The 13,008-nt window shown below is 32.9% G+C and overlaps 1 protein-coding gene across 3 annotated transcripts in view; it reads left to right on the forward strand.

Annotated features, from left to right (window-relative positions):
- Positions 1 to 13,008, forward strand: part of NIPBL (NIPBL cohesin loading factor) — a 200,703-nt gene that overhangs the window by 100,004 nt on the left and 87,691 nt on the right. For all 3 annotated transcript variants that reach the window (XM_059916247.1, XM_059916245.1, XM_059916246.1), the window contains exons 8-10: positions 515 to 611; positions 3,340 to 3,966; positions 10,149 to 11,774. In XM_059916247.1, the coding sequence (XP_059772230.1) occupies positions 515 to 611; positions 3,340 to 3,966; positions 10,149 to 11,774 (2,350 nt within the window). The remainder of the gene's footprint in view (positions 1 to 514; positions 612 to 3,339; positions 3,967 to 10,148; positions 11,775 to 13,008) is intronic.

The following is a 13,008-nucleotide window of genomic DNA, read 5'->3' on the forward strand; positions in this document are numbered from 1 at the left end:
TAAATAATGAGCCTTTATTTATTAGTGCTTAGCTCTTTTTCCCTCTAAGACTTGTACAGAAATTTTTTCCCTGAAATTTAATGTTGCTTTAATGTTACTGAAATATTCCACATACTGGAAATCTGTCTTGTCATTGGCTTGGTGGTATTATCACATAAGTTACATGTATTTAAGTTTAACAAAGATGACATTGGACTCTGCCCTCAAGACATTTACATTTACAGCCTGGTGGGATGTTCAGAGCTCCTTTGGTAGAAAATAGCAAACAAAAATGGAGCATACTAGTAATACCAGTTTTCTTATTCATTGCTATGCTTAGGCTGTTGATTCTTTTGGATACAATTTCAATTCTTCTAAGATATACCACGAAGAAAACAGGAAAGTGCAGAAGAATTATGCTTTTGAATACCAACACTTTACCTGTCAGTAATTTATGTCTTTTATTGGTTCTCTTTAAGATTTCTATAAAGCCTCTTCTATCATTCAAGATATAAATGTTATACTCTATTCCTAGGATGGAGATTCTTCAACAATGAGGAATGCTGCATCTTTTCCCTTGAGGTCTCCACAGCCAGTATGTTCCCCTGCTGGAAGTGATGGAACTCCAAAAGGTATCATTGTAACTAAAATTTCCTTAAATTTTTCACACTTCAGTTGAGTAAAGAATTCAGACTTCTTAATGCAGTTACCAAAAATTATTCTCTATTGTTTTTCACTTACTGTAGAAAAAAATGAACCTGTACTTACTGATACTGTTTTCAGATATATACAGTATCATTCTTACTAATAATCCAGTGGTCTTTTCAAACCACAATCTTTTTCATCTTTCTTAAATATTTGAAATTATTGATCAGCTTTCCCCAATCTTCACCCTCCCCCCCAAACTTATTTTGTGTTGAATCCACCTATTTTCCTCCTCCTTTTTTCATTGATTTTTTTTTCTTCATTAGCTCTTTTCTCTGCTCTATCATTTCTCAAGATTTCTATCATTAGATTTTTAATCTTCCATTGTACTTTTTTCCTTGGCTATTTTACTCAACTTTGGTAATAGCATTTGTTACTTTTGTGAACAGGACTCCCAAATCAATGTCTTTTGCTTCCAGTCCTGTCTCCCAAGTTGTAATTTTTCATTTCCAGACAAAACCTCCTCATATCTAGCTGGTATTTCAAATTCATGTTCAAAATTGTTCTCACTGTTCTTTCCTCCATTCCTGTTTCTCTTAATGCTATTCCAAATCCTGAATTATCTTTAAAGTCTTCTCTTACTTCTTAGGTAGTCATTTATCAAAATCTGGCCTGTTCTATGTTAATTACTTCACTAGATCTCTTACACCTACTTTCATTTCTACTTATTAAAATCGTATTAATTCTTCAAATTCTAAGTTAAATGGGTGATCTTCTTTGGACCCTTCCCTGGTTTCCCCAAGCCGTTAGTTTCTGTTTTTTCTAATAACTTATCCTGTACTATCTTATGGACATGAATTTTATTTTATTTATCTTCAAATTCCCAAAGAACCTTGTGTGGTCTTCTGTGTATAATAGAGTCACAAAATTCTAAGTCCAGATTTGAGCTATTTTTTAAAATACTTAAAACTAAGGTCTAATAATTGGAGTCATCCAAGTTTGTTGGAAGAGAATATTGTATCCACTTTAAAGAAGTAGCTTTTAATTAATTGCAATATAGCTGATAATAAATTTTATCTATCTGTGAGAAATTCTAATTATAGCTGTCTAAAACATGGACTGGTCTGCCTCATTGTAAAGATTTTTTTTTTTCATAGATTATGTTGGAACTCTTTGATCAGGGATATTCTTCATGAGGTGACAGTTGAACTTTTATGAGCCATTCTAATTCAATAATTAGAATTATGAGCCATTCTAATTCTATAATTCTATGAACTTCCAGACATAGAGATAACCCGGCTTCTGAAAGAGAGAACAACTTCCAGAGTAACTCTATTTGTACTTTAGGTATCAAAGTTAGGTACATATCTTACAAGTATTTTCAGAGTAAGAAATAATCAGAGTGCCAGGGAGGAATTACAGTGGGATAGCTGGTTGCTCTAGATAACCAGACCGTTTTTCCTCTAACTGTTGAGGCTGGATAGATGAGTGAATGGATGAATGGATTGTTAGGTGGATAGATAACTTTAGATAGAAAGAGAAGAAAACTTGAGAACAGTTAACCTCACGAACACATTAGTCATCAGAAGCCTCTATTTCTGTTCGTGAGGTTGTTTTCCAACTAGTTTTGAAGGTTGAATGCATCTTCAATTAGCCTAGTTTAATTTTTAGATAAATTGTTGGAATTTAAAGTTTGTTCTAAAATATATATAATATGACACGTAAACTTTAAATAAAAAGGCAGTATGCTGTGTTATAACGTGTAAGATGTTATGGAAAACCCGAACGAACATTTTTTGGCCAACCATATAAAGCACTTTTAGCTTGACTGAGTTTTATAATTTCCTATGGGTTTTTAAAATTTTTATAATCTAATTCAAAGAAATGTATATATTATTCAGATACAATTATACTTTTATTTCTGAAGCATATTGATGCAGTTTTTCCTCATTGACAGCTTGTTAACTAGGAAAAATTTTCCCATTCGATTAGCTTACTTTTAACACTTCCTTATATCGTATAGTGTTTAATTTAATGGGATCTGGGCTGAAGATATTTTATTTGCTGGACCTGCATATTTTTCTAATAAAAGGAGGATTAGCAAGCTGAAGAGAGTATGTGAACGATGTTAAGTGGAGGGAGAAAGAGAAGACCACATAAAGGTATAAATTAATACTTTACCACCAATTTGTTAAGTAAGTGAAGACTGATCGTTGTAATTTTTCCCACTTCCTTTTTCTTATACCATTAAGTATTCCTGTGAGTGTACACCCTAGGATTAATTTTTTTATTTTTTTGTAATTTGACAGACTTATTTTTACTTTAGACACATCAGTTTTCCTAGATAATAAGTGAGAGAATAGAGATGATCATACCCAAAATATTTGTGTTGCATCTTTAGAAATAGTGAAGTCTTTTGCCATTTTCAAGCTAAGTATTTATATTTTTTGCGTGAAAAAATAGAAATAATACTGGTCTGGAAGATGGAATACTCATATTTTAATTCAAACCTGGATCATATACCAGCAAGCTAAAAGACCATGGGGGACACATCTTTAGGCTTTCTTTTCATGTTCTGTAAATAAGTAGCTTGGATGAGATAATTTAACATTTTTTCTAGCGGTACTGTATTGTCACTTATTTAATATGTCTATCACATTGTCTGAAAATGTAAAACTAGCACAACTGTTCATTCCTGTTGAATTGTTTTTCTAGGATCAAGACCACCTTTAATCCTACAGTCTCAGTCTCTACCTTGCTCATCACCTCGAGATGTTCCACCAGACATCTTGTTAGATTCTCCAGAAAGAAAACAAAAGAAGCAAAAGAAAATGAAATTAGGCAAGGATGAAAAAGACCAGAGTGAGAAAGCTGCAATGTATGATATCATTAGCTCTCCATCCAAGGACTCTACTAAACTTACATTAAGACTTTCTCGAGTAAGGTCTTCAGACATGGACCAGCAAGAGGATATGCTTTCTGGTATGGAAAATAGCAATGTTTCAGAAAATGATATTCCTTTTAATGTGCAGTACCCAGGACAGACTTCAAAAACACGCATTACTCCACAGGATGTAAACCGCCCATTAAATGCTGCTCAGTGTTTGTCGCAGCAAGAACAAACAGCATTCCTTCCAGCAAATCAAGTGCCTGTTTTACAACAGAACACTTCAGTTGCTACAAAACAGCCCCAGACTTCTGTGGTACAGAATCAGCAACAGGTATCACAACAGGGACCTATATATGATGAAGTGGAATTGGATGCATTGGCTGAAATTGAGCGAATAGAGAGAGAATCGGCTATTGAAAGGGAGCGCTTTTCAAAAGAAGTTCAAGATAAAGGTAAAATAGTCTCATTACTACCACTTCATGCTCTCAGCAAATATTTAATTATAATGTCAAAAAAGTTTTTTAAAGTAACTCTTTTTTTTCTCATTATATTTTATAATTTTTAATGTTTCTCCTCAATTATGGTTTTATTACTAAAATGCTCATCCCTCAGAAGTTAAAGTCTTAATTTCATTTTTTATCTAAAACCACTATCTGAGATATGGTAATTCTATATGACACATCTGTCACCTATTATATACCAAGTGATTTTATCTGTGCTTGTCTACTAAAATGAACATTAGCATTTCTATATTACATGTGTTTTCCACAAGTTAGGTTAATATAATTTTGCATCTTCACATTTTTTCTACCAAAACAAGGTTAACCGCTATAGAATTATTTTGAATCAGTACATTTAAGAAAAGTTTATGTGTATGTTTATTATGCAGTTAGATTTTTCACTTAGTTTCTAATTCTGTCATCTCTTAATAATGCGAATTTTTTTTTAAGTAAACAAATTAGGAAAGAATTTTAAGTTAATATGAAATAGCAGACTTTAAGAATCAGGGATCTTTTGTTGGTGATTATGGTTAAGTGTTCTCTTTTGTCTGACTAGTGTATTAGGATGGATTTTCAAGACACCTGTTCTATGAGTTTATGGGCTTTCTTTTTGTGCTTTATAAAAAATTATAATCAAAGTTTTGTTAATTCCTTGATTATTTGGTGAACATTATGTATAAAATCTCTTAAATTTTTAGAGAGACTAATGAATCAGTGGTTGAAATTAGTAATTTATGAATTTGATGTCTCTACAGTAGAGGCATATACATATTTGACCATTCAAACCAAAGAATACTTTAAGATTTAATTTTATAGTTCAATATTCTAGATTGATTTATAGTTCTTAGAGTTTCTATTTGGTCATGATAAAGCAAAACTTCTTGATGTTGACTAGAGCTCATTTTTATCTATGATCTTGTTCATTATGTGACAGGATCATTTTTAGATAATTGTGTTCCTCTGCTAAGAAACATGCTGAAGATTCGTATTAGGTTTCCTGTCTATCATTTGTCTCTTTTTAACGTTACTGTATTTGGTAATTGTTGTACTACAGTGTTTGCTAAGTGCATAAATCACGGGTAGATGCAAATAAAGAGATTGCTAGAAATCTTCATTTTATTGGCTAGGGAACTGGTGTTGTTTTTTTGTTTTGTTTTTAACTAACAAATCATGGACGTTAAAGAAGAAATAAAGTGTTGCTTGCCCTTTTTCTCTTTGCTTAGTAGTGTGGGATTTAGGAAGTAACTCTATGGGTTCCAATATATATCTCTTCCTCTAACCACTTATGAAAGTATATGCATGTCAAATGAAGAGAACAGTATTATTCAGCTGCTCTCAATTAACCTTTCCAAAATTCCTGAGTCCTGTGACAGTTTTGCAGAAAACATATACAATTGTAATTTCTTGACCAAGAAATAATTAGTTGCCTTGCAAACTGAACTTTTGCATGACGTTTTAATCTGTGTTTTGGAAAATTATATTCTTTAAAAGGAGTATAATCTTTTTTTAATGACCTAATTGTTGGTAGGAACGAAAACAGAGGAAATGGTGAACTTTTTTTCTTACTTTTTTGAACTTTTACAGTATCATATTTGTTAAAACCAAAGTTTTTACTTTTAAAAACTGAATGGAGGGCTTCCCTGGTGGCGCAGTGGTTGAGAATCTGCCTGCCAATGCAGGGGACACGGGTTCGAGCCCTGGTCTGGGAAGATCCCACATGCCGCGGAGCGACTAGGCCCGTGAGCCACAATTGCTGAGCCTGCGCGTCTGGAGCCTGTGCTCCGCAACAAGAGAGGCCAATACTGAAAGGCCCGCGCACCGCGATGAAGAGTGGCCCCCACTTGCCACAACTAGAGAAAGCCCTCGCACAGAAACGAAGACCCAACACAGCCATAAATAAATAAATAAATAAAATTAAAAAAAAAAAACTGAATGGAAATAAGGATAGTAAATAATGCTAATTGCATGTTAGCAAACTTATTTTAGACTACTAACTTTTCTTTGGGAGATTAAAACAAAATCGACCAACAGCATACTGTTCTTCCTGACACTTGTTATGTATATTTTAATTTTAATTATCAGTTTTCTCTGTAATCTCTGATGGTGTGACTATAACAAAGATAGCTGAAAAGTTGAGTGAGCAAAGTTGACTTACAATTTTGAAACAATGTAATTTGACTTACAGAGGTATCGGGTTCTATTAAGATTTAAGGGAAAAGATGAACTCTCTGATTTTCAGTTTGATTTAGATGGTTTTTCCCAAATTGGTTATGCTGATTTGGCCGACCTCATATTAGTGCTGTCATCTCTAACTTGTCTTCTGACAGCTTTATTTGAAAACCTTTGGAATTTTAGGTACCAGCTAACATTTGTATATTGTCATTTTATATTCAATTTCTGCATTGTATGATGAGATAGTGTTTTATATATAAGCAGTTATCTTGAGATTTTGGAAAGATTAAAGGGTTGGTATGTTGCTCTAAGTTTATAGGTGAGGTCATAAATAAAAGTAAAGTTTTCTGAAGTGGTAGTCTTACAGTCGGCCCTTGAGAGATGAAATACTTCTTTGAAATGAATTTATCACTGGCTACCACTGCATTTTAGAACTACTGTATATCGTAAAATTGATATTTACTGTATTCTAAGGTTTGGCACTGAGTACTTTTTTATAACTATTTTATTGCTGGTAGCAAGGAGCAAACAAGACTACTTGTGTGGTATACATGGTTTTACTGAGGGCTCTCTGCTCTAGGTTCTGAGCTTGTTTCCCATTATATTCATTTGTTACGAATGAATGAAGCATTCCCCTCAATAGACCAGAAATCAAAAACCTGTACCTTGTACATAGATTAGAAAGTTTGGCAAACATGGTTGTTTGATAACTATGGAATTCAGGAAAAGAGATAGAATACGCTTAGAAATATTTTACGTAGGCTGTGGTATAACCTAATACACCTCTGTTCCACACACAGAAGACACTTTTCTGGCTGCTAGATATTTATGTTCCTTTGGCCTGTTCTCTCTTCTTTGGAGAGATTTATATACACTGATAGGTTAATTCTGTGCAACCTAATATTTTATAATATTCCTAAAGGACCTTCTTCTCAATCTTTTGCTCAAACTTTTAACATCTGTAATTACATAAATTAATTTCAAAAGGCTCTTTTTCTTTGCTTCTGGGATGAGCTGTCATAGACATTAATATCTCCATGTGCTGAAAATTCCTGCTTTCTCTTGTTAAAGAGGGGGTTTCTTTGTTCATCTTTGCCTGTTTCATCTTTTCCCAAGGTCCACTTTCCATGTTAGCAAGTATGAGGAATGGTCTAGCTTCACTAATGTTTTTTATGATGTTAAAATATTCTTGCAGTATAACCCTGATTAGAAGTAAATTATTATCTATTGTCATTTGGGATAAGAGACTGGGATTTGGGACAGGAATAGGACAGTTAGTCACTTAGCCTGTACTGTGGTTTAGGGATGGGACGTTTTCATTTTTTATAATTGGCTATTGTGTGTACAGTTGTTCTGCTTTTTGCTTTAAGTGTTTTCATTTATCACTTGTAGATTTAGGCAAGTGATATAGTTTGTTTTGTACAAGCACAGTTGAGTTTACAATTTCTTTAAGGGCCAGATACTATTTTCAAAATATCAGCATCAAGATGACAAGTGTTGTTGGTCTTAAAATTATATCTTTTTGTATGCATTTTCTTCAGGAACACCTGTATTTTGATAGCTAATTTTATGGTTCCCAGTGCTTTAGAGGGCTTACAGGTAATAGTGTCCCAAATATTAAAATTATTCTTCATAGAGATGGCTTTCCATCATTAGGTGAAGATTATTATGTAATGAACACTGATAACAAAAGTGAATAGACAAAAGTGGCCTGTGCAGATTCAGAGCCACTTTACAGGAATAAGTTCATGGTGGAACTGAATCAGATGAAGTGAATCAGAACCTGCGTGCTCTTAACGTATCCAAGAGTCCTTGCAGCAGTAATGGAATTTTTCCAGGTTTTACAGAAGAGGTGTAGTACCTTTCAATAGTTGAAAAGTTAAAACTTCGTATTTAGCAATATTTTATGCATAGTAGAGAAAATTATAAGATCTTCCCCAATCTTCATACATCACTCATGTGCAAATGCTTTTCATGTTTTTATTATAAATAATCATAGCATCTATAAAGATAACTAAATCGAACATAATTTCTTTGAAATTAAACTCTTTGCTAAATTTCCATTTTAATAATGAAAGATAAATTAGAATGAGGTTAATGATCTATTAATTATTAAGTATTTTGTAATCTTTTAAAATTTAGCCTTCAGGTTATTTTAACGTTCTTCTGAAAGACAGATTGTTCATATTAATAGAAGGATGAGCCACAGATCTCTTAAGAGAGCTCTTCAGATGCCTGAGATCTATGTTATTAATAGTTCTTAAGTATGCTTAGGTTACCATTTTAATGACTTTCTTAAAGCATATTTCATTTAAAAATATAAAAATCTTAGATTAGATTATACTATTTAAATTTCTAGATCCTTAAATTTTTTTTCTAAATGCTTATCATAAAAGTTTAAGGGATAAGTATAAGGTTACAAAGCATCCTGTTTTTGAGGAAATAATTATTTGGTGTGCCCTTTGGCAACACATAAAGATGATTTTGTGTGGCAGAACATTCTAAAGCAAAATTCTATAAATTAGTATTCTAAGTGCTTTTTTCTTAGGTATTGATGCAGAAAGCTTCATATAAGTTCTTACCAGGCTAGTTTTAACTAGGGAAAACAGTTTAATGATGATATACTTTATTATTATCATCGTGTAGTTATTTTGCAAGTGGAGTATATGTGATGATTTGACTTCTGAATTACTGAAAAAGCAGAATGGCTTAGTTCTTCAAAACATTACTGGCAAATATCTGAAGCAAATTTTAGTAATATTTGATTAGGTTGTCAGCTGTAAGGGACTGCTGCTTCTCACTTTCAAAACAAAATGATGAAACTTTGGTGTATAAAAGCATCATTACTATTAAAAACATTTTTTTCAGAACTTGGTTCCCTAATATTAAGGGGCTATTTTTTAGTGGTCATTTTGACTTTTCACCTTGTGATCTTTTCCTTAAATGATACTGTATCACATTAATGAATGAATAGTATTAAGAGAATCTAAAGATTCTCCTGAATAAAAAAAAAAGATTAAAAATAACTTTTAAAACAGCCAGGCAGTTCAGCAAGTATCATTAAAGCAGGCAAAGTCTCAGGGTGCTATAATGTTATAGTTATATATCATGTTATGATTCCCAAGACCTAATTGGAAATTCAATTTATAGAAAATGACCTAGGAGCCTCTTGAGTCAAGTGGAATCATGCACAGAAATACATAGCTGTTAAAAATACCATGACATTTTATTATAGTGGTAGATTTGTGTTTGTGTGTATTTTTGTCATTAAATTGCACATAAATACTGTAAATAATTTCTTATTAAGCCAGTATATAGACCCCTAGAACTTTATGTTGAAGAGCTGAAGCATTTTTCTTCAGTTGAAGTTGCTTAAGAAAGATAGAGTTTATCTAAAAAGTTCTTATTATATGCTTCTCATTTTTATAATTATGTTTCCTTGTCTAAAGATACTTCTAACTGTGTGTTAGCTTTTAAATTCCATTTGTGCTGTTGACACCTTGAAGAATTTGAATCCTGGATCAAAGGTTAATAACAAACTATTAAATTCTTTTTTTTTTTCTTACTCTCCTCATTTACCTTTTTTACAGTGGCATGATTTCTATTTTCTTTTGAGTTTTATTCTTTTCCATACTTTTCTTACATGTGACAAAAGCACCCTGTTCTGTATGTTGGCAGATTTGGGGCTCTTTGTAGTTTTTATTCAGTTAGCAGTTTAAGTGATCTTTATACTGTACTCGCTAATATTTATTGAGGTACAGCAAGCATGAATATTTCCTCAAACCTTGGTTTAAAAGTATTATGCCATTCGTGCCTACTATTTTATATATGCGTATTGACATTTGCATTCACCACATTTTTTAAAAATGTGACTTTAAAAAATAGTCAAAGTCCATATGGTTTTTAATAAGATGAGAATATATGTCTATTACTGATACTGAATATTTATCTTTGAATTTCAGATAAGCCTTTGAAAAAAAGAAAACAAGATTCTTACCCACAGGAGGCTGGGGGTGCTACAGGAGGTAATAGACCAGCTTCTCAGGAGACGGGTTCTACGGGAAATGGGTCAAGGCCAGCATTAATGGTTAGCATTGATCTTCATCAGGCAGGAAGAGTGGACTCTCAGGCCTCTGTAACTCAGGATTCAGACTCCATAAAAAAGCCTGAAGAAATCAAACAATGTAATGATGCACCTGTTTCTGTTCTTCAGGAAGATATTATTGGAAATCTTAAATCTACACCAGAAAACCATCCTGAGACTCCTAAAAAAAAGTCTGATCCTGAGCTTTTAAAGAGTGAAGTGAAACAAAATGAAAGTAGATTGGCAGAGTCTAAACCAAATGAAAACAGATTGGTAGAGACAAAATCTAGTGAAAGTAAGATAGAAACTAAAATTGAGGTACAAACAGAAGAACCTAAACAGAATGAGAGCAGAATGATCGAATCCAGACAAAATGAGAGCACCACAGCCGAGCCTAAACAGAATGAAAACAGAGTGTCTGACACAAAGTTAAATGACAACAAACAAAATAATGGCAGATCAGAAACAACAAAGTCAAGACCCGAAACCCCAAAGCAAAAGGGTGAAAGCCGACCTGAAACTCCAAAACAAAAGAGTGATGGGCATCCTGAAACCCCAAAACAAAAGGGTGATGGACGGCCTGAAACTCCAAAGCAGAAAGGTGAGGGCCGACCTGAAACTCCAAAGCAAAAAAATGAAGGTCGGCCTGAAACACCAAAACATAGGCATGAAAATAGGAGGGATTCTGGAAAGCCAACAACAGAGAAAAAACCTGAAGTGTCTAAACATAAACAGGACATTAAATCTGATTCACCTCGGTTAAAATCAGAAAGAGCTGAAGCCTTAAAGCAGAGACCTGATGGGCGATCTATTTCTGAGTCACTAAGACGTGACCATGATAGTAAACAAAAGTCAGATGACAGGAGTGAATCTGAGCGACATCGGGGGGATCAATCTAGGGTTCGAAGACCAGAAACATTGAGATCCTCTAGTAGAAATGAACATGGCATTAAATCTGATGTTTCAAAACCTGATAAAATAGAAAGAAAACATAGACATGAATCAGGAGACTCACGGGAAAGACCATCTTCTGGGGAGCAGAAAGCAAGACCTGACAGTCCTCGTGTTAAACAAGGAGATTCTAATAAATCAAGACCTGATAAGCCTGGTTTTAAATCACCAAATAGTAAAGATGACAAAAGGACAGAGGGTAACAAGAGTAAAGTAGACAGTAATAAAACACACCCTGACAATAAGGCAGAATTTCCAAGTTATTTGTTGGGGGGCAGGTCTGGTGCATTGAAAAATTTTGTCATTCCAAAAATCAAGAGGGATAAAGATGGCAATATTACTCAGGAGACAAAGAAAATGGAAATGAAAGGAGAGCAGAAAGACAAAGTAGAAAAAATGGGATTAGTTGAAGATCTAAATAAAGGAGCTAAGCCTGTAGTAGTCCTGCAAAAACTGTCTTTGGATGATGTTCAGAAACTTATTAAAGATAGAGAGGATAAATCAAGAAGTTCCCTTAAACCTATCAAGAATAAACCATCAAAGTCAAATAAAGGTAAGAATACTTACTCTGATGTCATCTGTGTTCTAGTGAGTTTTCTTTTAAGTTTTAGGGTTACTATGGATAAAAAAAATGGAAATTTACAAAAATTGAAACACTACTGCGTGGAAAAAGAACAATATAAAACCACAGTGAAATTATTTGCAGTAATATAGATAAAAAGTTCTCATTGAAAATTCTTTTTCTCCCACCCCTACTACTCACCGTAGTCATGATTTTTACTGTTGGTTCACAGAGAAGAGTTCCTTTTGCTGTTTAATTATTTCAGTATTTTTGAAAGTTGCTTGCTAATCAAGTGAATGATTCGAATGGATGACTGAAATAGATGTATTTAACAACTTTTTAAAAAGTTATTTTGACTGTAGATAGAATCCATTCTCTATAATGAGGTAATAAATTGACTGAGTTTTAATTTCTAAAGTCTCAGTAAAGCTATGTGGTATACACAACTCAATATTATAAATTCTTTTAAGAATATTAAGTGTCTCTTAATATTGTTTTCTCACAGACCTATCTCTGAGTTAATTACTGATGAATAGTTTGAATGTATATAGAAAGTTATATAAAAGGTTATTTCATCTTTTTGTGGAGGAGGTGATTAGTTATGAATGTTTTATTTTTTAAAATATGTAGTTTTGCCCTTTTCTATGGAAGAGTAATAGGGAATGGTAGTTACCTCTTAAATTGGGTTAAATCATCAGTTTTAAAGGTTTTTTGGTATTTTTATTTGTTTGGGGTTTTTTTGTTTTGGTTTGGGGGTTTTTTGTGGGTTTTTTTCTCATGGTTCTGAGTTAAATTCTCTGGTTACATAAATAGTATTGTTTCCAGGAGGAAAAAAACGTCTTAAGTGCTGAGAATACAGTGGCAGTTTGTATAGAAAATATAATTTTGTGTTCCTTTGTATACTATTTTTTTATATATGTATATATAAAATTTAATGATGCTGTGTGGTAAGGCCTGTTTAGCCTGTGCAATATAAATAGATTGGGATATAGTTTTTAAGGCAACAGAGGTGATAGTTTGATTTTTAAATTTACATTCTGTGAAAGAAGTTCATTAAGAACTTAGATTTATACTTATTAACAAATACATGAAACTCTAGAGTTGTGATTTCCAATATGACAGTCACTAGCCTCTTTAGGCTATTAAGTTTAAACTATATACAATTTAAAATTTATATTCTCAGTAGCAACATGTGACAAGTGTTTACCTTATTAATGCAGAGAGA

This window comes from Balaenoptera ricei, chromosome 3 (assembly GCF_028023285.1).
Source record: "Balaenoptera ricei isolate mBalRic1 chromosome 3, mBalRic1.hap2, whole genome shotgun sequence".
Lineage (NCBI taxonomy): Eukaryota > Metazoa > Chordata > Mammalia > Artiodactyla > Balaenopteridae > Balaenoptera > Balaenoptera ricei.